This window comes from Thrips palmi, unplaced genomic scaffold (genome assembly GCF_012932325.1).
Source record: "Thrips palmi isolate BJ-2018 unplaced genomic scaffold, TpBJ-2018v1 HiC_scaffold_19, whole genome shotgun sequence".
NCBI lineage: Eukaryota > Metazoa > Arthropoda > Insecta > Thysanoptera > Thripidae > Thrips > Thrips palmi.
Window position 1 is genome coordinate 13,361,062 of NW_023144628.1, and position 23,137 is coordinate 13,384,198.

Here is a 23,137-nt window from a genome sequence, read left to right on the forward strand (position 1 = left end):
AACGTTCAAAAGAACTTAGTCGAAAAAATTTTCAGAAAACTAAAAAGGGCTATAAAGATACTAGAATTTGGGAAGGCTAGGAGGCGTCAAAGCTGTAGAGGACTTTTCAAAAAATGGAACATCTTAACAATTAACTCAGTTTTCATCCTTCAAGCATCTATATATGCCCACAAATACTTCAGGAACATGGAAAATCACACAGTACATAAATACAGGACAAGAGGATTGAACAATATACATTTAGAACATAGACCCAGAAATGCACCAGACTTTACAATCAAAAAAATCTTTAACAATCTCCCGAATTACATAAAGAACGAAACAATTTTAAAGAAATTTAAATCAAAATTGAAAGCTTGGCTGTTTAATAAAGAATTTTATAGGTTAGAAGACTTTTTCTGTGATGGGTTGGTACTGTGATCTCTCTGTTTTTTTACTTCTCTTTAATCTATTGATTTTAGATGGTACAATTCTATTTTATTATTATTATCTTGGACCGCCAAATATTAACTTAATAAGGATAAAAATGACGATGTTCAAAATGTTTTTATTGTAAAAACTGACGTAAGAAAGAATGATAATACAATACAATACAATGACCTTCCCCCCCCCCCTTTTACCCCAATATTGTTAATGCTAATTCGTAGTGAACGCATGCGTTCCTTTCCTCTTATCTAAACGCAAGGGGGAATTGTCTTGAAGCGTGGCGTAGTCTTGAAGCGTAGCCCTACGCTGCGTAGAACTACCCCATAGTTTTACCAGTGTATGTCCGCGATCTAACCTAACCTTCTCCATGTGTTAAGATAGGCTGTCCGTTTTCTATTGCCTCCCCCCCCTGAAACTATGCACGTATTTTATGGATGACTCCAAAGGTAAAGAACTGCAGCGTGGCGTGTACTTTGCAAGCACGCTCCAGCCTAGAGAGTACATGCCAGGTTGGCCATGGACAGGTAAATTTGTTGCTCTACAATTTTCTGCAGTGTCATCGCAACATTCATAATGGTTTTTGAGAAACTAGCTTTTCGATGAGCATCAGCGTGTTAACGTATTTTAGCACTAGAATGACACAAAATTAACCCGATTGTCCAAGTTATTTCGTCGTTGAGGCCGTTACCCCTCGTAATTAACCGTCAAAAATTGAGGCTCTGGGATTCCGGTCCAGACCTTCTCTGAAATGCCCTATTTAGAAAGTCGGGGGCTAATAGTGTGTGCATATCTCGCATCGAGTTCCATGTGCAGGCCCAAGGATCGCGACATCTTATAATTATCTCAAGCAAATATCGCAAGTGTACTTACGACCGAACGTAGCCTTCGATCAAAAGAAGACCATGCGCAAATAAAAAATTTGATTTGTTTCAATCTAGATTTCGCCAGTGACACATCAGAGTGAAGAATTGAAGCTCGTAAAAAGGCGTTTATTTTTAAAAGGTTTTTAATTAAGTACCAGTACATAGTAGAAGCAAGGGTTTTCACTTCCTTCAAGGTTAAATGAAATGAAATTACATGAGTAAAAAGATAAACGGAAACAATCGATCAATTGAGGGAACGTTAGTGGAAACGAACATCGTAAAATGACTGCAGCAATGAAAAATTTAAAAAGCCCACTCCGCTCATCCTAAAATCTCAACACAATTCGTCTTAAAAACACGGAGAATACTGAAGAAGTTGATAAAGTAAAATCGAGCGCCTGTTCCTATTGACACTTCATTGGCATCCTTCCACCTCAAACTGCACGTTGCTAAGGGTGGTGGTGCCGGGCTCGACGCCCCTGCAGAAGCAGTCCACGCTCTGGGTTACGCAATTATCCTTGTAGCCTGCCTGGACACTTCGTCGTCGCGACCGTCGCAGCCACTGCCTTCCAGGGCACCCAGGCCGTCCTCCACGCGGCCGAACATCTTCATGCCCGGCTCTCCCCTGGACGGCATGTCCCTGAAAAAGACCTCCAGGCGCCCGGCTGCGCTCAGAAGCACGTCGCCCTTCCCCGCCGCCTGGCCCTCCACGCAGTCGGGCAGCTTGTCCATGAGGCCACTGAGTGCGTCTAGCTCGATGTCCGTCCAAGCTATGGTGGACTCTGCCTCGTCTACTTCGTACGCCACTTCCACTTCTTCGAGCGCCGCGCAGAGCGCCTTCTCGTCCTCGCCGGTGAGCTCCTTGGTGGCGGCCAGCGCGATGCGGATGTCGCCGCCCGCGACGGACCAGCCCATGTTGCTTTCGTCCACCCTGGCGACTTCAGCCTCCAGGACGGGGCCCGTGAGCACGCGGGCTGCGGTCAGGGCGTCCAGGTTCGCCTGCTGCAGAGCCGCCTCCTGAAGCGCAGCCTGCAGCTTGGCCTGGGCGTCCTTCTCCGCAGCGTCCATGTCCAGCACACGGTGGGCACCGAGGCAGGCGACCTGCAGCACGGCCTTGCAGTCCAAGCACCAGTCCGTCCTGCGCAGAGAGAGGGACACATGTCAGCTTCTTCCTGTTACAAAACGTTGTCAAGTGACTCAACACTGCAAGAGAAATTGTGGATAGTACAACCAAAGTACAATGAAAAATTTGAAAGATAGGGACAGTGAGAATTGTAGGAAGTACAACGAGGCCTGGACTGCACTCGTCATGCCAGTTTCATTGTACTTTGTTCAACAATTGTTGTACTATGAAAAACATTTTTTTCCTAATTAAAATATGCCAGAAATTTCTGTACTATTGTCGATTCTTCTGCTTCTAGAAGTGCATGTCTAGGGAGCACAAGATTCTGGTATCTGTGATTCGGACCAATATTGTATCATATGTGCCTAGTGTTGGGAAGTTGGAAAAAAAACATGGAAAAATACGTTTTTTTCCAATGTTTTTTTCGTTTTTTTGCCATGGCTATACTTTTCGTTTTTTTCCAATTTTGAAATTTTTTTTAACTTTTGAGTGTTTTAACTAGGTTTTCTCTTTTTGTGTAAATGAGAAACATCTTAATTTATCTAATACCCCAATTACCTCAAAAGCCCCTTAAGACTGTATGGTGTGGGAATTAAAATTCTGAAAAATACGAATAAGGGTTTTTAAGTTTTGATGCAACAAGTATTGATGCAATTTTTAAATCGAGTTTGACATTGATCCCAGCAGTTTTTGGGGTTCTGATAGCGAAAATCACTACCTTTTCTACCCCCGGTCTAAAGTTCACTGAATATGAGCCCGTAAGATGGATATTTCGTCTACTCAAGCAAAGTCCAAAGTGCACAAAATATGTCAATTCGCATCGCCAGCCACACACCCCGCCTAGACTAAACGGCACGTACCCCTAGTAAAAACCAATCGGGGGAGACGTGTCATCAAGCGGGAACTTCAAAAACCCCAAAAGTAAAAATGCCTTCAGGCCCCGCAAAATAGATATTGCGTGTCATACATCGTCATATTTACCAAATCCGAGCTTTTAAACGATAATCTTTATCCATAAAATTTTTAAAGTAAAAAACGCTTTTTTTTAAATTTTTTATACTTTTCCATTTTTTCCCCGGAAAAAAAAATGGAAAATATGTTTTTTTTTTCCCGGGTGATTTTAAATTTTTTCCCGGAAAAAAAAACCCAAAACTATATGTGCCCCAAGGGCAGAGAAAGATGTCCAAAAAGTTTGAAGGTCGTAGGTCGACCAAGTCCGGAGCAGCGGGCAAAGGCGTGTTTTGCTATTTTTTTTCTGATAGTGAACGGTTAAGTCACAAATCGATGGGAGGGGCTTCACCCAGGGACTTAAAATTTTACCCAGGTCGCAAGGGTCAAAAGGACAACAGTTTTAACATTTAAGTACTTTTTCAAGAGTTTGGACAAATCTGAAAGTAAAGTTACTTTTAAAAAAAATTGAACATCAATTTTATGTTCTAGATCTTAAAAATATACTTTATTAAACAATTCAAAAAAGTTGAGAAAGTACCTTACCTTGGTCTCAAGCACGGTGTAAAATTTCAGCTTGGGCACAGACTTGGTTTCGGAGCTCTGAAGGAAGCGTAAATTTCTTCAGGCAGGTTTAGGAAATTTATCGGTAAACTCTTGTAACTAGGGTTTATCAGAATGGAATAAATAATAATCTCGACGCAGAAATAGAGTGTGGTGAGTATCTTCTACTTCTTAGTTAATCGTGTTTTCAGCCTGAAGGGGCTTTGTCGAGGAGCCCAGTTATGGCCTTCACAACTGGTATCGTAATCCAACCTTACTTCCAAATGGGACATGGTACACTGAGCTATTGTTGTAAGAACCATATCACGAGATTTTTACTTGTATAGACTTGTGAGCAAAAAGATGGTCAGCTCAAGACCAGCTTACGATAAAGCAAATTACAAGTTTGTCCCAAACGACTCAAAGTTAACGTAAACCTAATTTACTCAGAAAATAATAGAAGTTGCATCCTCCAAGTTTAGGAACTAATTCATCTTAGATTCATGGAATTTTCTACAGTCGATAAATTTCTGGTCACAAATATGTTGAATATTTGAAATTCTGCTTGACAGTATTCTCTAGTTGTGTTTTCATTCATTTGTCACCAGTATATAGCTTCTCGCAAACAGGCTTACCTTTTGACAAACAATACAAGCCAACACAAGTGAATAGCTTGTGATCTGGTTCCCACAAAGGTAAGTGTACCATGTCCAAACTGGATGTAAGGTTTCGTTGCAATACGATTTGTGAAGCCCATAACAGGGCAACTCAACACAGACCCTGACAGGCTGGAAACGCTGGTAGCACAAGTAAGGACGTATAAGATATCCACCAGACCACTATTTCTAGCTCGGGATTATTAGTTATTCCATTCTGATACACCCTGGTTGCAATTGAGTGAGTTCACTGCTAAGTTCCTCAAATCTTCATTAAGAAATTTAGGCATTCTTCCAAGTCCGTGCCTAGGCCGAAATTTTGCACAGCTATTAGGACCAAGGAATGGCACTTTCTCAAATTTTTCAAAACTATACAAATAAATTTATATATACTAGACATTCAGCAAAGATAAATTAAAGATCAATTTTTTGGAAAAGTACAAAATTTATCCCTCAGGGCAAAGGTAAATTTTCAAGTCCCTTGGTCAAGCCCTTCCCACCGATTTGTATTTTCAAAGTTGACTTTTACAAGAAAGACACTCAAACACACAAATTGCCTTGGACTTATTGTACGAAGTATTGCGCGTTATGTGAGCTATGTACAAATTTCCATATCAATCAAGTACAATGTTACGAATACCAAAGCGCAGTGCAGTTGTTCATTTGAGTTTTTAATTGAACTTAGCTTATACACTCTAAATGTCTTAGGGAGAAATTTCCCATATTACGAAGGAAATGGCGCAAGCATAATACGAAGGTGGTTTTTCTTCGTATTACGAAGGTTTTTCTTAGCATCTTACAATGAAGAAGCTAAAAAGATTCGTATTACGAAGGAATATTGCTTCGTATTATGCTTGCGCCGAATTCACTGTAACATACGAATAACATAGGTCAAATTTCATTGTAAGACATTTAGAGTATATGTGCACAAAAATGGCAATAGTTACGGACAATAAAAGCACATCGACATTTAGTGTGAGGCCGCACTTGAGGCTTTTAGATCATGAAAAGTAGCAGGAAGTGGAAGTACTTACATCTTCTGCTGCTTGTTCGCGTGGGGCTGGTCGGTCTCCTCAGCCTGCACCCGTTTGCCTCGTCCGTTCATGATGATCTCGTTCTTGTCCTTCAGGGAGTGGCCTGTAACACAGAACCAACGGGGATGAGTGACGAAGTTGCTCCTGTTCAGCTCTTGCGTCAGTGAAAGAGGCTAAAACCAAAAGCTTGACCAGTAGCCTCTCAACAAAACTCTCGTTGGGGCATTTCAGTGAATCTTAGACAACAGAAATTAAATGTCAACTGCGTGCACAACTTCCTGCCCCTCGAGTGAGGGGATGGAAGTTAAATACTCAGCTGTTTCCTGCTTAATGCCTTTTCAAGAATCGCTGAAGTAACCCTTCAGGCATTAAGGGGAGGTTCTGGTGAAAATGCTATTTTCTCCTAAATAGGTCCCACTGTGAAAATTTGTTAAAAATTTCATGTCTTACCAAGTAATTTTTAAAATTTTTCAATGGGGAGGCACATTCTGTGTGCTGAACCCAGTCGCAGAGCCTTTTTCTCCTATTTAGGCTATAACTTTAAAAATCTTCTTACGCATACTATTTTGTTGTAAAAGGTTGGCCTTGACATTTTTTACTTCTTCGATTTATTTTTAAAAGATGCCGGCATGCAGAACTCAAAACGTAAATTACATTTTTATTGGCAAGCTTTCTAACCAAGCATTTCACTATAATTGACCAAAAATGTAAAAAATAGACAAATTTTAGGGACTTTTCTGCTTAAAAAGCTTACAATTTATAATGTAATGGAAATTTTGAGCTATGCATGCCGGCATTTTTTCAAAATGAATCGAAGAAGTGAAAAATGTCAAGGTCAACCTTTTACGACAAAATAGTATGGGCAAGAAGATTTTTTAAGATACAGCCAAAATAGGCTCAATCAATAAGACTCTTCGACTGGGTTCAGAGCCTGGCATGTGCCTTCAAAAGTCAAATTTTAGTCTCCTCGAAGAAAGATTTTATATTCCGAACAAATTGTGACAGTGGGATCCATTTGGAAAATAGCAAGATTTTCACCAGAACCTCCCCTTAAGGAAGACTCCTCCTTTCAACGCATCGATTTAACGTAACACGTTTATCTATGAACAACAGCAATAATTGGGTATGGCTCGTGGAATGAAAGACTCCATGATGGCCGGAACTGACGTTCTCGGGTTGTCAAAGTGGAACCGGGTGGTTAAAAATTGTTGGCCTTGAGATATAAAAAAATGTATTGCAAATAAGTAATGGACGATGTAAACTTCTGAACGCCTATATACGACTATTGTCTGTATCCTGTATGTTATACGTTAACAGGGCGAATGGTTTACTTCCGGTCTAGAGTCCACGAAAGTATCCTTTCAACAATAGGTAGAAGAGGAATAGCATTCACCGGATACAGTACCTAATTGAGCGATATTTGGATTAACAAACTCGGCTTCCTTTTAGAGGTTAGGTTAATTGTTGATTCCTTATCAAAGGAGGTCCTCAGGCTCAACACTGTTTTCGGGTGCGGTTTTCTCTTTTCTTACTTTCCAGCAATGCTGTACGGGCCTGTACATTAATCATGCTACGGATTTAGTGACACTTTCAGACACCCCCCCTCTTTTCAAAAAAATAATAAAAATAACAGCACTTAGTAACGCCACGTTGCGAAAACAAACCGTCTTCCCGAGGATCTCCAAAATACCTTTAGAAACACGAGTGGTGACTGTACGGCACCACAGGCGACACGCCTGCACTATGCGCACTGCACCGAAAACCACACCTAGACGCTGCAAATCGCTAAACGGTCCAGCGGAACATAAAATTGATGGTGCGAACGAGCGCTTGGACTCGGATGCGATGTGCACAGCACTGAGAACACACGACACACTGAAAGCGCAGCGACGCAGCAGACGCAGGAGTGCTTCTCAGAAATCCCGAGTCCCGAATCCCCTCCACCGCGCCCGAGGCTTACGCGACCCCTCGCCGAGTCCAGGTAAACTTCGGCTCGCCGGTCGACGAGCGGTGATTTTCCGAAAGCAGCACCCTTGCGCCGACTCGGCCCGCCCTACCCTGCCCCACCTGTCTCGGCTGGCCACCGCTGGCCGGGGCGGCGGCTCGGCTCGGCTCCGGACACGGCCCCCTCCCCACAGTGCACTGCAAGAAAAAGTGTGAATAGTACAAGAAATGTACAACAAAAACTGTACAATTAAAGTACAACAGGGATTGTAGAAAGTACAACGAGAATTGTACAAACCACAACGAGGCCTGGACTGGACAGCACTCGTCATGCCGGTTCCATTGTACTTTGTACTACAATTGTTGTACTTTGAAAGTACAATAAAAACCTGAAAAAAAATTTGCCAGAAATTTGTGTACTTTTGCTGTGGGTTTTTCTTGCAGTGTGGTTTAAAAAATGCAAGTGGGAGAATAAGTCCTAGCAAGCGTCCCGTGCGACCAAATGCTACCAGAATTTAATTGAATCACCTGTAGGCTATGAATTGAACTAAGAATTGATATACACGTGTATAAGAGACGTGGTGGCAGGACTCAGACGAGTAAAAAATTTTGGGAGCCTTGGCTCTGATTCGGCAAGCGTTCTAAACTTTGAAAGCGCTCCACAGTAGGCGAGAAGACCAGCGCAGGCGGCTTAAACTCTGAGCTGATCAGATTGGCCTTACAGGACTCAAACCGAACGTGTGACCTCTGCAATGAAATGCTCTCAGAACGAGGAATCCATTGGTGGGGTCACACGTTCGGTTTGAGTCCTGTTAAGCGACTCAGGAGTTCAAATCGCGTCAAGTGTTTCAGCCGCCTGCGCCGGTCCTCTGGCCCTCTGAGCGCTCCCTAGACCGTGCCGCCACCACCACACTATACTCGTCTCGAGCCCTGAGGGGTTCGCATGGAATGACGCAGTGTCGTAAACCTGACGGTCGCAGGGCCGCGTGTGTGCGAGCTGGCCGCGCTGCACGCCCTGATGCTCCAGGGCTGGCGGTGGACGCGGACGGGTCTGGAGCACACCATGATCGTGGTGGTGCTGGCGTGCGCCGCGCTGCCGCTGGCCGCCACCGTGCACCTCATCCTCACGTACCAGCACGAGACGCGGCTCTGGAGCAAAGTCATCGCGCTGCTGTTCCGCCTCGTCGCCAACGCCCTCGTCCTTCTGTGCTTTGCAGGTACCGTGTGTTTTCTTCGAATTTTGCCTCAGCGATAGTAAAGCCCGTTACTCGGTTGGGGTTGAAAACACACGGGTAGGGTAAAGTTTACTCGTCGAATGCGGTTTTTTTATTTTTAACGTATCATTTTGCCATAAGGGCTAGGCCAAGGCGTAAACATTAAGAAATCTGTACAGATACGTTATTCGTGTATAGTGTTTAACGTTATTCAAAGAAGCCCCCGTAAGGGCTTGCGCCGCAGGCCAAGGTAGGCGGGCCAGGCGTGGATTTCCGAAACTGGCGCAGCACACTGTAAATGTCAAACGGTGAAAGGCTGCACCAAAATATATGGTGGAGATTTTCTCCGTAATACCAACAAAATTCGTCAAAATATCTATAAGGTACAGTGAATTCTCAATGGTATGTGACCACCATAATATTGAACATTTTAACAGGAGAATCTTCACTGTACAACATTTAGAGTGCATCGCGAAGCCTGTTACGACAAGAAACGGTCTGGCGTACATCTACTTTGTATAGTGTGTTCACTATTCAAAGGGTGAGACATCTCGACACTTTTTGTGCGATGAAGCGCAGCCGAAAATAGGATGACCGAATGAAAGTCAGACATCAGCGAGACTGGTCATTGTTCCTCTGGGTGTAGTATCACCCTTTTTCGATCTGGCAGTTTATGTCAGGAGGGGAATAATGACTTTGCACTTTGGCTGTAGATTTGAATGTCGTCGTTTAATTTTTTTACAGTGATTTCACAACGACTTTGCAAATATGGTGGCAAGTTTAAATTGGCAAACCTGGCCCCGACCTACTCGCCAAATCGCCAAATATTCGTAGGCTAATGAAAGATCTGGGTCAAGCTTGCCAATTTTTGGCATTGAAAACGCCTTGCCCATTTTGAGGCAAGGCGAGCTTGCCACAAGGACTTATACTCTTGCGAGAATTTGATTCGACGTGAAATTGATGTTACAGGTGACGAGCTGGAGAAGAACAGTCTGCTGCTGACGCAAAGTCTGTTCGAAGGCCCCTGGCTGGAGGAAACGCCGTCACAGCGCTACACGCGCTTGAACTTCATTCAGGGCAGTGCGTCTGGACTGAGTATGCCCGTCAAGGGGATGGGCCACCTCAACAGGCCCTTCTACCTCGCCGTCATGGAGAAGTGGTTTAGCTTCCTGCAGGTCCTTTTGAAGGTCCAGGGTGTCGATGGCGCTGACTTGTAAGCGTCTTTAGAGTTACCAAATAGAATAGTTGAGAAATAAAGTTAGTAGATTTTTGTTAGTGTATGCTAATGATGCCAAGCCCTTCCCCCACGTCGCCACTTATGTTTTCAAACTAGGCCAGGATAAGTAATCATGCTCTTAATCGACATCGTCACTGAACCCGGCGACTTTCTCAGTGAATTTCAGTCCTACTGGTCTATAAAATATGCCAGCACTGATATATCAGTGCTGCAGGAACTTTTCTGTTTCCCGGCCTGCCCTGTCTCCTTGTGCGTAATAGTTCCAGCGTTGCTTTCCAAGCCTTGCTGCACAGTGGGCCCCAAAGACCGGTGGCGATGGTCGAAATCCCTCAAGGTTTTTGAGCTCTAGAGGCGTTAAATGTGACTCAAACCGGACGTGAATGACCGCACCAATAGAATGCTTTGCTTGCTCTCCGATCGATGAATCTATCGGTGGGGTCACACGTTCGGTTCGAGTCCCGTTTAGCGACTCTGGAGCCCAAAACGCGTCGAGAGTTTTGGCCGCCTGTGCCGGTCTTCTGGCCCGGTTACCGGTCATTTTTCCCAAACCCATTTTCCCAATGGAGAATATTTCTAAAACTTTTATTCCCAATATAGATTTCCCAAAGAAATTTTTCCCAAATCATTTATTTTCCCAAAAATGTCTTTTTCCAAAATAGTTTTTTTATCAGCATAATCGGTGCAGCTTAGTGTGTTGAGTGGCGTCTGGAGTGCGCAGGTACTCAGCCACATGCACATCAGGCTTGTCAAAAACAAGCGAAAGCAAGTCCAGGACTACAACTTTCAATAAGGATAATCGTCACCTCATGTTGGCGAGGATTTTTGTATCGCTTAAGTTAGCGTACAGGTCTCATCGCCAAAACATCTAGCTAAAAGGAAGCATATACCCTTTTTCCCCCCTAAATATCGATTAGGAAACCTCCAGTAACCGAAGTTAGATGATAAAATAATCTTTACCCAGATTAGGGTGATTGATTGAGTATACCTCGCCTAGAATTTAGTACTCATCAGGACTATCTGTTCTTCCGGAGGCTCCTCCCTTTTCGGTGAATATGACCTCCGCCTTTTTCCTTATGGAGTTCGTGAGCTCAAAGGAAAATTTTTTTTGGGAAAATTTTTGGGAGTAACTTTGGGAAAAAAATTGGTAACATTGGATTGGAAAATGTAGGTTGGGATTTTAAATTTTGGGGAAAGGATAGTTTTGGGAAAATGTATTTTGGAAAGACAATATTTGGGAATTTATTTTTGGGAAAAATGGGCGGGAACGTTCTGGCCCACTGTGCGCTGTTCTCCGTCCGTGCCCCCACCGCTGCGCAAAGTGGCCGCCTCCGTCGCCAGGCCCGTGGCTGTACTGTACACCTCCGTCCGACCGGCAGTCGCGCCGCAGCCAGGCAGTCAGTTCGCCGCGCGGGACGCAGCTGTTCGTCGTCAAACACTGAAGCGCTCCATCGGTTCCGAGCGCATACACGCGGCGGTGCCGAAGTTGCAAGTCGGTGAAGCGGTCGCTGAAAGTAAGTGAAGTGAGGAACTGGGTGACAGCCACATGTCAGTCACGCAGAGTTTTCATTCCAGGAGCGTGACGTCACGTAGAAACGAGCGTGACAAACTGTCACGCTCCTTTGAGCATTGTGTCACGCTTGTTTGAATGTGAAACAAGCTGATTCATGGCTTTGAACATGCGCCTGCCTCGTTTGCAATCAGCTAGCGAGTCATCAGAAACTCCCCTCTTGTCTTTACAATCGGCACTCTTTTCGTTTTGCAAAGGATTTTCTCTGCGAAAGATTGAGCAATGCCTCCGAGGGAACTCGCTGAAAACATGTGAAGGGTTTTCGATTGTGTTCAAGAAAAACCAAAGCAAAAACAAAGCTGAACTGGCGTTGGTCCCGCGCGGTTTGTTTTTGCCGGCGGGGACCTCTCCAGCCTGATAATGCCATGACGAGCGGACGGGCGGGCGGCGGAGACATTCAAGGTCACAACGTGGAGTGCCTGGCCGCGCGTCTCGCCAGCTGACTGCCAGCTTGTTTATTTGCTGGGCGGGAGCAGGCTGTTGTCTTCGATAGCTCGAGGAGCCCTCTTCTTCAATCCCCTTAGGTTTTGGGTATCTTCCTATGATTATTTTATCTTTAGGTAGAAAAAAGACGCAGTTCGAGAGAAATCCGACCTTCCAATACCAAGCCGCAAACCAGCACGTTGTATGTACAAATTTGAGCATGAATTTTTCAAAAGCATGAGCACACTATGGAAATACTGTCCCCAATTTATTTATTAAATTGTACATACCACACACAAATATGGCAATAGGTGTAGATGCTGAAAGCACACCAACATTCAGTGTGAGCGCCGAGACCGTATGTGCACCTACACGACAAATTCAAAGGGCAGACTTCTTCCTTGCCAGAGGCAAGACGAAAAGTATCCCAAAGTTTTGGTCAGGCCTGAAGGTCGTGCCAAATTGTTGTCACAAGAAAATGTCCCCCTGCATCAGGGTGACATATTTTTGTCTGACCACTAAGGGGTCAGAATATCAATATAGTCTGTGCGATGCAACCTGTACCGTGGTTAGGCAAAAAAGTCAGATCATTTCATGGTGGGATACTTTCGGCAGACCGAGTTCTAACGAGCCTATTTAGGTCTGACCACAACTTGGCTAAACTTTTTGTCTCACCGTGTTTTGGCGGAGTCTTTCCATTTAATATTCAGTGCGGCTAGCTTATCTTATCTCTCTTGCCTGACGCCTTGTCGTCTCCTGCACCCGATTACTCCCTTTACTCGTGTAAATTTTGTCAGAATGTCATAAACAAGTCTGAAATCCTGATCAAAATGCGCGCACCACTGAAAGTTTTCAGCTGTCAGAGGTGCGCGAATTTTGATCTGGTTTTCTGACAGGTTTCTGACGTTCGGAAGTATTTCGCAAGTATTTCGCCGTATCACAAAATGAACATGACATTGCGGTATTTCCATTCTCACCCCCCAGCGCCAATGTGCATCAAAGCGCATTTAAAGCTGGGAAGCGCATTGAAATGCACATAAAAGGTAACACATTTTGGGCGCACTGTAAATGTCTTACGGTGAAAGGCTGCACCAACATAAATAATGGTGGAGAATTTCTCCATAATACCAACGAAATTCGTCAAAATATCTATAAGGTACAGTGAATTCTGAATGGTATGTTACGAAGTCAGCTGCACCACCAAATATGGAACATTTTCACCATAATATAGAGAATCTGTACTGAACAACATTTAGAGTGCGTCTTTAATGTGCATTTACGCGCATTAATGCGCATTTGATGTGCACAATCGCATTAAATGCGCGTAAAATGTGTTACCTTTCATATGCATTTCAATGCGCCTTGGTGCATTGGGCGCTGTTAAGGAGTTAATTGGTGATGGACAAAATGTACCGGTCAGGGGCCCCGGGGGGCTGAAGTTTGTATTTCAGGACGTATATGTCCCATGGCCTTTAGGCCTTGAGTCAATCAAAAGGCAAATCTACAACATGAACCCGCGCATTGAGCTTTGGCCGATTCCAAATGCGACAAATACTGCGCTTGTTTCAGCGGTTTCGGAAAGACAGCAGAGCATTTCAAAAGCTGTTAAGGCAGCTTCGTCAACTTGAAACAGTGCGTCATACGTGGATTTGCTTTCTGTTTACAGCTGTTTCGTTGAAATCATGTTGCGGGTGACAAATGCATCCCGTTCAATCTTCGTGGGACCTAAGGTGAGCTGCTTCGATATTTAGGGGCCAACGGCAAATTTACCATGCGTGCTCGTTTGGTCAGAGGAAGATTTAGATTAAGAACGAAAACATCATTCTCTGGCTTAATGAGTGGGTAAATTGGGATGAAATGTGGTGTATAATAGTTTCCTACCTTGTACTTTAACGCCCTAAAGTTTCCATTTTCACCCACACCTCACCTTAAAATCTGCCTGTTGTTTTGCCGTTTGGGGGGACGATTTCGGATTTCCAGAGATTTCAAGGGCTCCAGGGGATACAGTCTTACTCGCGTGGTTGCTCCCCCTCGAAGTTTTTTTTTTAAGAACACAGTGCCAAAAACTCTTTGTATCCTTTTAGCCACTGTCACATGTTTTATTTCTTGTGTTCTCAGTGTCCGAATGTCTGTCTGCAGGTTCCTGGTCGCTTGAAGTCTACCTTAAGTGTCGGGATTGAGACAAAAAATGCTGATGTCAGCCCCGAGTTGGGTTGGGACGATGCTCTGCCCTACAGTGATATCCCCGGGCCAAAACCACTCCCAGTCGTCGGCAATCTTCATCGGTTTTTGCCGGGCGGTAAGAAACCCTAGTTTCTTCACAATAAAGGAGTTATCATAATGAAAAAGTTTAAAGATATCTGAGGAAAACGCATCAATACTTACAGAATCCTGCGTACGTTCGCGGAATACCCGGACAATCCAGGAATGTGGGGTCGAGGTTACGACTTCTGCTGTTGTAAATCTCATGCCATTTTATTCAACTTGAACCAAAAGCGCTCGAACCATGAGACAGAAACACTTCAGATTGAAATTTGAACCCACAGAGCTAGGGTGCATTCCCTGAATACACCCAGAAAAATGGTATCTTTACTTTTAATTTTCTTGTTTTTCTTTTAAGAAAAAAAAACTTGACCCAAAAATGTTTACTTCAAACAAGAAAAAAAAAGAAGTTTCGATCAAGAGAAGTTTTCATGAAAAAAAAACAACAAACCTTTATTAGTATTTTTTTTTGTAACCCAAGAGGCCTTTGGTTTGGGTGCGTCGCAGGATGCCTTTTTTAATGATCTGTTCCGACTTTCCAGGTGAATTCTACAAGAAAGACACCTCCGACCTATTCAAAACTATCAATGAAACCTATGGACCTGTCTCCAAGTTACCAGGAATGTTCGGCAAACCTGACTTTGTCCTTGTGTACGACGCCGATGAGGTAGCAAAGGTGAGTTTTCATCGCTCTTATGCTGCACGGAAAAAAAAATCAAATTGTGGTGATCAAGTTAGTTTGATAGGCTAGTTCTTTAGCTGCAATGAAAATCCGGTACCCACAGCCAAACGCTTGTAGCCACTATCAAACATTGGCGATTGGATAAATGAGCTGTGGTTCGTGGTCATAACTGCCTGCTTTTGTATGCGGGTATCGTATTTTCGATTGATACTATCGGATTTTTGATTGAAGTCGAATTCAGCATATCGAATAGAATTTATCACCCCAACAATTTTTTTCTGTGCGAGTCTCGTTAAGAACTCGAAGACTCGGGAGTGTTGGGTTGTCCTGCACACACGCAGTACTACCATGGTCAAAAGAAACCAACCCCCAGTAGGCCTAGGCCTAACGGGGGTAAAATTCTTTTGACCATTGAAGTACTTTCAGACGCTTTGAATTTCACGGGGTTGCAGCGATGACAGCCAAGGACTATACCAAGGAATGCCAAAACCGTCTGTATAATCTACGTAGGTGTTCCGCAGCGAAGGGCCATGGCCCGTTCGGATGGGCGCGTACTGCTTGGACTACTACTTTCGCAACTTGAGGAAGGACTTCCCTCCCAGTCTAACTGTCGCGTAAGTCAAAAGAAACGTCACTTTGGTGCCATTAAAAACTACGAGAATGAAGCTGAAACTCTCCCCCTCTCTCTTTAAAACTGTTTGTGAAAATGGCCTGCCGTAGTACAAAGTACAACCTATATTTAATTGTAATAATTGCCATTTAAAAAGTCTAATTCGATTCGTTTAAATTATCGCATCTCAGGTAGCAATAAAAAGGCTATTTTGACACGAAGAAACTGACTGTCATATAAGATAGATTGTACCACAATCTTCTCAACGGGAACTTTCTCCTTGGGGCTAAGACAAGACAGCGAAGCAGAATAAGACTAGATCTATTCACTGATGTTCTCACGCTTTCAGCCAGGGCCAGGAGTGGCAGGAATTCCGCTCAGCCGTGAACCAAGTCATGATGCAGCCGAGGAACACGAAGCAGTACGTCGAGCCGATCGACATGGTCACCCAGGAGTTCATCGATAGGTGGGTGTGCTTGCATCACCGCACTTCAGTCACAAAGACAATAAACCCACTAGGGCGTAAGGGGACTACCAAGCATTGGTTTTCTATTTCAAATTTAACTCTTGTTGCCCCTTAAAGAAGTATATTTTTTCACATTGATTCGACAGGGTTCAAACCGCTGCACTATGGAGGGAGCCTTGTGATACATTGGGGGCGGGTTTGTGCAGTAGAAAGAGGCATTCTTAATGTGTTTATAGAATTTCGCACACATGCGATCGTTTTCGTGCAAGTTTGTATACGCAGTACTTCTCAAATTCGTTCGAATTCGCGTACAAATTTGAGCGAAAGGCAAATTGCGTGTGCGCAAATTTGTGTGAGATCACGTTAAAAAAATGAACATAGGAATTTAGTATGACCACTAACTTACAGGTCCATTTCGTATGCTTCGTCTTAGCTGGGCGTCTCTGTTTATAGGATGAGAGAAGTTCGTAACGACTCTCAGGAAATGCCCCCGGATTTCTCCCACGAGATAGCCAAGTGGGCCTTGGAGTGTAAGAATCAGCACCAAGTCCGTTCGCTGTGAATGTGTCGATGAATCCAGTGGCTTAAGGATTGTTTCTTTCACGCAGCCATCACGTTCGTTGCCCTGGACACCCGACTAAATCTGTTCAAGAACCTTGCTCCCGACTCCGAAGCGAGTAAGATGATAGAGGCAGTCCATGCTGTCTTCGACGGCATGTACGAACTTGACTTCAAGCCGTCCCCTTACAAATTCATCTCAACGCCAGCCTACCGACGATTCGTCGCTTCAATGGACTATGTTACTCAGTAAGTACCAGGCGCTCAAGAGTGACACCTCACTGAAATTCCAAACGCTATGAGTATTGCACGTATGGTGCAATGCGTCGACATATCGCACCATACGTGCAATGCCTCAGCCATATTGCACCTTAAGTGCAATGCATCCCGAAAATGCCCTATGCTAATGCATGGGAATAGGGAGGCATTGCATTGACGCTATACTCATAGCGTTTGGATTCTCAGTGCTGTTAGAAATCGACCCTTCCTAAGAGAAGTATCGCTTATTTGTTCCGCCCCAGAAAGATCTTAATTGTGTGCGGCGCGAGAAAGATCCTTATTGCTTTCTTCACCTCCACTTTCGAACCCTCATAAACCATTTTCGGCCCTACGAAGAAAGTAGCTTGTCATTACTAAGTATTTTGAGCATAAGCTCACAAAGAAAATATCTGCCTTTAACAAACTACATATTCAGTAGCTTATGCTCAAAATACTTCGTATGGTTTGATCCGCGTCGCGACTTACGGCATCGGTAGTTTTTGAAGGAGATTTGTCCTCACTAAAGATTCACCAAAAATGGGTCAACGTTGTCAGAGCAAAGCGAGTAGTGAACGTGATCTATGGCATGTTGCAGATAATAACAGGACAAGTAGCAATACACATCGGCAACTTTGGCCCGTCCAGTACATTTAGAAATGTGCGAATTTCACCTATGTGTAACCCTAACTGAATTTGAACCTCTCTGGGGTTAAAATAGATATAATTTTCGTCATCAGCACCCTTAGGGAACATGGGGAACAGTACAAAAACGTTAATAATAAAATTGGATTTGAACCCGGGTCCAAACTTCTTTGATTTGATCGAACCTAGCACCGTTGGCTTTGCGTCGGTGCCCCGATTCCTAAAATACCCCTACATGCCCTTCTAGCTGTATCCGTTGCCGAAATCCTCCTCGACCCCGTAGATCATGATGCACCTGCAGCAGCGCCCCCGGGGCTCGGATCGGATTTGCTGCCACCAGGCGGTTCTTAGGGTCACCCAAGGAGGCTGCATATCAAATAATTTGGTCAAAATTGGACCACGGGAAGTACGCGGACGGACGAACGGACGGACGCACAGCATGCGTCATACTATATGCCCGTCCCTCCGGTATTTTCTTTACAAAAAACATAACACGGGATAGGCCGAAAAACGAAATGTTAACCCTAATCTCCTCAGAAAGGTAGTTACGATCTCTCTCGCGCAGCACACTTAGGAGGATCTTTCTCGCGCGGAACAAATACTTGTCTTAGGACGGGTCAAAATGTTGCACAAGCAAATGAGGTATTTCTCCACTGCCCACTTTTGCAAGTTGTCATAAGGACAAGAAACCTTTCAAAGTTGGGTTCGGTTCAACTGCTACTGTATAAAGTCATGATTGAACATTCCACATTTTCTGTTCCTGGCTGTTTTATGGCTCTAATTCTGGGATTACAGACACTTAAAGAAATCCGAGGGCAGAAGCCCGTTGAGCTTACTTGCACAAGTTCATAAGAATGAAAAGACTTCACTTCTTTTCAAAGCAAGTGCGACTTTAAAAGTTTTACAAGGTATTTTGTTGTGATGGAGTTCAAAGTACCCTGTCTAAAACCCTTTTGAAACGATGAATTTCTGTAGAAAGTTCAAATTCATTTACTCTTCATAATTGTTTTAATTCCCAATCGCTTTTGCAGGGTGTCTGCGAAGTACGTCAATTTGGCTATGGAGCGACTCAAGAAGGCTCCGACCAACGAGGAGCGGACTTTGAGTGTGCTGGAAAATCTCCTCATTCGAACCCAAGACCCGCAGAGGGCCGTGACCATGGCCCTCGACATGCTTCTTGCAGGCATTGACACAGTAAGATACACTCAGGGTTGGCAACCGCAAACGAAAGTCATTCTCAAGTTTTCTCTGCATCTCCACATCGCGTGGTTCGATCAGGTCCTGTTTCGCACAAGATGGAACAGTCCTTTTACTAAATTTGTTGTTAAATGACTTCTTTGGGTGTGTGAACTTCTTTATAAATTTTTGTTTTTTCTTTTGATCACAGTTGCAATAACATTATTAAGATTTTGATTTTTCAATGAAATAGCAAAGGGAGTTAAAATGTGAAGGAGAGCCTCAAGAATCGGACAAGAACTGATCTGCCTCAAACTGCAAACAAGACCCCGACTGGACACCGAATTCCGGAGAAATCGGAGAAAATGTTAAGATGAATTTCGTTCTTCGTTGCCAACCCTGCTTACACTATCACATGAAATCTCCGCAAATTCACGTTCCCAACATACGTACAATCTTCGTGAGTGAACCTAAGGCAACAATTTTGTCAGAGGCACATTCGCCACTTATTTCTCACGGTGTACCCCTTGCATGTTTTCTTTCAATGTTTTCACCAACTACTTTTTTCTGTTCACCCATTGTTCAAAGCAATTTGTTCATGTTTGTGAAGTGAATAACTTGTCATGGGTGTTAAATAAAACACTAACGGTCTATGCGCATGTTCTGTTCTGTGGAGTAGAAAATAATCATGCCAAGAATTACTGAATTCGCTCGCTAAAATATATTTTATCTTTCTCAGACAGGGACCTCGGTAGCGACAGTCCTTTATCAATTGGCCATTCATCCCGAGAAGCAGGCCAAGTTGCAAGAAGAATTAGACAGAGTGATTCAAGACCCGACGAAGTCTCTGACTACGAAGCAGCTCGAAGAGATGAGGTATGTAACGGTGGTGGATGAACGGTTTTTCACATTTACCTTCTGTCTAGATCTATTTTCACTGTAAATGGTGCGGAAAATGTACAAAATAATTTTTAAAAAACGTAGGCACGGAGAAAAGTTTTGAACGTCAATTGTACGCCCATTTCGTCTATAGTGCTTTGCACACGGGAAACTCCTGCCATTACTTCCTCTGATGCCTTGTTTCCTTGTTTTCAGTTCCCCAATCATTCAAAACTGAGAAATGAGCTCATGTCTTACACATTTGTTTTGTTCAGATATCTGCGCGCTTGCATCAAGGAGACCATGCGCCTCACGCCGATTGTGATAGGCAATTTGCGAAGCACAATCAAAGACATGGTCATTGGAGGATACCAGGTGCCAAGTGGAGTGAGTTACAGTTCAATTTGCATTCGCTTTGGAAAGTTTAGGTGACTAAGCGCACACACTAAATGAAATGGGATTTTGTTCCACGATTTATTCAATTTTAAGCACAAGCACATCCATCGGTGTTAAAATTTCATGTCCATACGGGACACAGATTGAGCTTGTCCAACGAAATATCAAGACACTTTGTATCACCTGGTGGACACAAAATTGTAACATTGACGAACGTGCTTAAAATTCCAACATTCGTCGCATAGAAAAGCCCCTTGTCATAGTATGTACACACTAACTGGTGATGTACTTTTTTTCACGTTGACGTTAGCAAAGTTATTAAGGGACAAAAATGTTCACTTCAACAGGTTAGTGAGTGCTTTTCCGTCCATTTTCCGTGTCTAACTCCCGTGAACGAGTACAGTCAGAAAGGTTGAGGTGCCTTTTAGACAGGCACGTTAAAATCCCATATTTTTCCTTTTTGATGTCCTCACGACGAGAAAATTACTTCCTTCAGGGTCAAATGAGGTCATGTTCTCAATATCGAGTCGGACATCGATTGATCAGTTGGAGTAATTTGTTTGCAGAGTATGATCAGCATGAACTCGCAGGCCATATCGACCAACGAGCTCTACTTCCCGAGGGCGAGTGAGTTCATTCCGGAGCGCTGGCTTCCCGGCGCGGACGACATCAAGGGCAAGCACCCCTTCGCCTTCCTGCCCTTCGGCTTCGGGCCGCGCATGTGCGTCGGCCGTCGCTTCGCCGACCTGGAGATCGAAACGGCTGTCGCGAAGGTAGGTCGAGCATGGAAACACATTCAGATTCGGATTGTTTATTTGTCATAAAAAAACATTTGCATGTTAGACATTGTCAGACATAGGGGAAAGCAGTGGGAATAGGTCAAATGGGAGTAAACAGAGTTATCACTGAAATCGTGTATCTCAGAAGAACATCGTCGTATCGGGTTACTACAATTACTTTGCGTCTGTGTCAACACTGTCAAGCTCGTACCGACATTTTCTGAGTAAATTGACTCTTTCCCTCTCGCTTATCAAGTCTTTCGTGCAGACGTGTACTTGCTTCTCTTCAGCTTCGCACGATACTGTTCTTTATGCACAGCATTTAATCCATTCAACTTGACTTGTCAGAATAAAATGTACTTTTTAGTAAATACCAACAATACAATTTATAAAACTGTCAAATTGTGTACAGCCAAAGAGAAAATAATGCATTTCACGTCTGCTCTGAAACCTTGATAAGCAAGAGAAAAGAGTCAATCCGATGCTGAGTGCCTGGAGACCACACCACAAACCGAGGGATCGTCAACTCGCATACTACACACTTCGAACACAGGCAGCTTATTACTTGATTAAAACTTATCGTTTAAAATCCATATTACCAAATAATCTGCTCTGTAAATGTCTTACGGTGGAAGGCTGCACCAACATATTATGGTGGAGATTTTCTCCACAATACCAACGAAATTCGTCAAAACATCTGTAAGGTACAGTGAATTCTCAATGGGATGTTATGAAGTCAGCAGCAACACCATAATATGGAACATTTTCACCACAATATGGAGAATCTTCACTGTACAACATTTAGAGTGTACTTGAAGCAAAGTTAGCATGAAAAATCAGCCAAAAAACCGTAAAATTGGACGTATGCTATCATTTATTTCTGCATTTCTTCGTACATGCGTGATGTGAGTTGCACTGCAAGAAAAAACCACAGCAAAACACAAACTTCTGGCAAATTTTTTATCAGATTTTTATTGTGCTTAATATGGAAGCGTTACTCAATGGTGAAAGTTGTTCAGTCATGATCGTTGTTTGTACAACTTCCTGCCGGAGTCTGCTATTTCTCATCGCCATTTGGTATTTTATTGTCGTTCAAATGTCAAATTTGACTATTGTCAACTGGTTCCAGTTTATACCCCGCCACAAAACCCAACTGAGCAAAAATCGGTTTCTTGCAGGTGTTCCGGAACTTCTCTGGAATGGAATCGCCCCCCCAAGACACAATTCCGCATCCTGTCGTTTCGTCGATCCACTCACTTTCACTGTTAAGGATAGGGTGTGACCGACTTAGGAAATACAATTTCGGGATGTCTCCAGGCACTGCGCCGCAGGCCAAGGTCGACGCCAGGCGTGGATTGGAGGAACAGGCAGTGAGACATCGCGAAGCCTGTTACGACAAGACGCGGTCTGGCGTAAACCTACCTTGTACTTTCAAAGTACAGCAATTGTTGTACAAAGTACAATGGAACTGGCATGACGACACTGTGGCTAAAAGCTACGGAAAATTCTGTAAACAGCTTGTGGTAATTCTCCGTAGCCCCCTTGTCAGTATTCTCCGTAGGCTCTTACAGTATTTTCCGTAGGACCGCACAGTATTCTCTGTAGGACCTTACAGTGATCTCCGTAGGACTACACAGTCTTCCATGCCACAGAGAAGACTGTGCGGTCCTACAGAGAATACTGTACGGCCCTACGGAGAATGCTGTAAGAGCCTACGGAGAATATTGATAAAAGGGCTACGGAGAATCCTGGCAAAAAAATTAAAAGAATTTTCCGTACCTTTTTGCCACAGTGGAGTGCTGTGCAGTCCAGGCCTCGTTGTGGTTTGTACAATTCTCGTTGCACTTTCTACAATCCCTGTTGTACTTTTATTGCACAGTTTTAGTTGTACATTTGTTGTACTATTCACACTTTTTCTTGCAGTGTGACGACCCCTCGCCACAAACGCAACTTGAGCATCAGCAGTGTAATTTCCTTGGGTTTCCTTGCAGGTGTTCCGGAACTTCTCCCTGGAATGGAATCGCCCTCCCGCCAAGACACAATTCCGCATCCTGTTCAGTTTCGTCGATCCACTCACTTTCACTGTTAAGGATAGGGTGTGACCGACTTAGGAACTACAATTTCGGGATGTCTCAAGGCACTGGGTGGGAGGCACAGCACACGCACTCCACCTGTGAGATCTATCGAACATCACTATAGGTTAATTTTAAGAGGGACGTTTAGGCTAAGGCCCAATTAGGAATCGTATGGCGGGCACTGTGATCCAGTTTATACAAACCAACTATTATTAATTGAACATATTGTAATAAAGCTGAAAAGAAACCGCTCATCTTTGATTTGAATGACTTTTATTTATAAGTAAGCCCTGACCTTGACGCACTCAAAAAATTCTGTTTTAAAATTACCCCAAAAACGTTTAATTTCTGGATACTACAATTAAAATTCACCCAA

General features: G+C 43.7%; 3 protein-coding genes across 4 annotated transcripts; 2 read left to right on the plus strand and 1 right to left on the minus strand.

Moving 5' to 3' along the window:
* Positions 1-1,416: 1,416 nt before the first annotated feature.
* LOC117645865 lies at positions 1,417-22,477 on the minus strand. The gene is made up of 3 exons (XM_034386402.1): positions 22,466-22,477; positions 5,594-5,696; positions 1,417-2,427 (listed from the first exon to the last, which is right to left on the minus strand). Exons 2-3 carry the CDS (start codon positions 5,662-5,664, stop codon positions 1,794-1,796), a joined length of 705 nt encoding a protein of 234 aa, XP_034242293.1. The 5' UTR covers positions 5,665-5,696; positions 22,466-22,477; the 3' UTR covers positions 1,417-1,793.
* On the plus strand, positions 8,518-10,040 carry LOC117645867. The gene is made up of 2 exons (XM_034386404.1): positions 8,518-8,754; positions 9,721-10,040. The coding sequence occupies exons 1-2, from the start codon at positions 8,556-8,558 to the stop codon at positions 9,966-9,968; spliced, it is 447 nt and encodes a 148-aa protein (XP_034242295.1). The 5' UTR covers positions 8,518-8,555; the 3' UTR covers positions 9,969-10,040.
* Positions 11,365-23,015, plus strand: LOC117645851 (probable cytochrome P450 12a4, mitochondrial). 2 transcript variants are annotated; one of them, XM_034386330.1, is made up of 13 exons: positions 11,365-11,499; positions 13,645-13,708; positions 14,118-14,277; positions 14,783-14,916; positions 15,433-15,536; positions 15,882-15,998; positions 16,452-16,528; positions 16,607-16,805; positions 18,488-18,650; positions 19,372-19,508; positions 19,787-19,898; positions 20,474-20,680; positions 22,678-23,015. In XM_034386330.1, the coding sequence occupies exons 2-13, from the start codon at positions 13,661-13,663 to the stop codon at positions 22,786-22,788; spliced, it is 1,569 nt and encodes a 522-aa protein (XP_034242221.1). In that variant the 5' UTR covers positions 11,365-11,499; positions 13,645-13,660; the 3' UTR covers positions 22,789-23,015. The 2 variants fall into 2 exon arrangements, with proteins under 2 accessions (XP_034242221.1, XP_034242222.1); XM_034386331.1 differs by lacking the exons at positions 11,365-11,499; positions 13,645-13,708; positions 14,118-14,277 and adding an exon at positions 14,451-14,561.
* The last annotated feature ends 122 nt before the right edge of the window (positions 23,016-23,137 follow it).

Coding starts and splice junctions, on each gene's coding strand:
- LOC117645851 (XM_034386330.1), top strand. CDS start 13,661: ATGTTGCGGGTGACAAATGCATCCCGTTCAATCTTCGTGGGACCTAAG. Junction 15,537..15,881: donor CCTCCCAGTCTAACTGTCGC/GTAAGTCAAAAG, acceptor TCACGCTTTCAG/CCAGGGCCAGGAGTGGCAGG. Junction 19,509..19,786: donor AAGCAGCTCGAAGAGATGAG/GTATGTAACGGT, acceptor TGTTTTGTTCAG/ATATCTGCGCGCTTGCATCA.
- LOC117645867 (XM_034386404.1), top strand. CDS start 8,556: ATGCTCCAGGGCTGGCGGTGGACGCGGACGGGTCTGGAGCACACCATG. Junction 8,755..9,720: donor CGTCCTTCTGTGCTTTGCAG/GTACCGTGTGTT, acceptor TTGATGTTACAG/GTGACGAGCTGGAGAAGAAC.
- LOC117645865 (XM_034386402.1), bottom strand. CDS start 5,664: ATGAACGGACGAGGCAAACGGGTGCAGGCTGAGGAGACCGACCAGCCC. Junction 2,428..5,593: donor GCGAACAAGCAGCAGAAGAT/GTAAGTACTTCC, acceptor CTCTCTGCGCAG/GACGGACTGGTGCTTGGACT.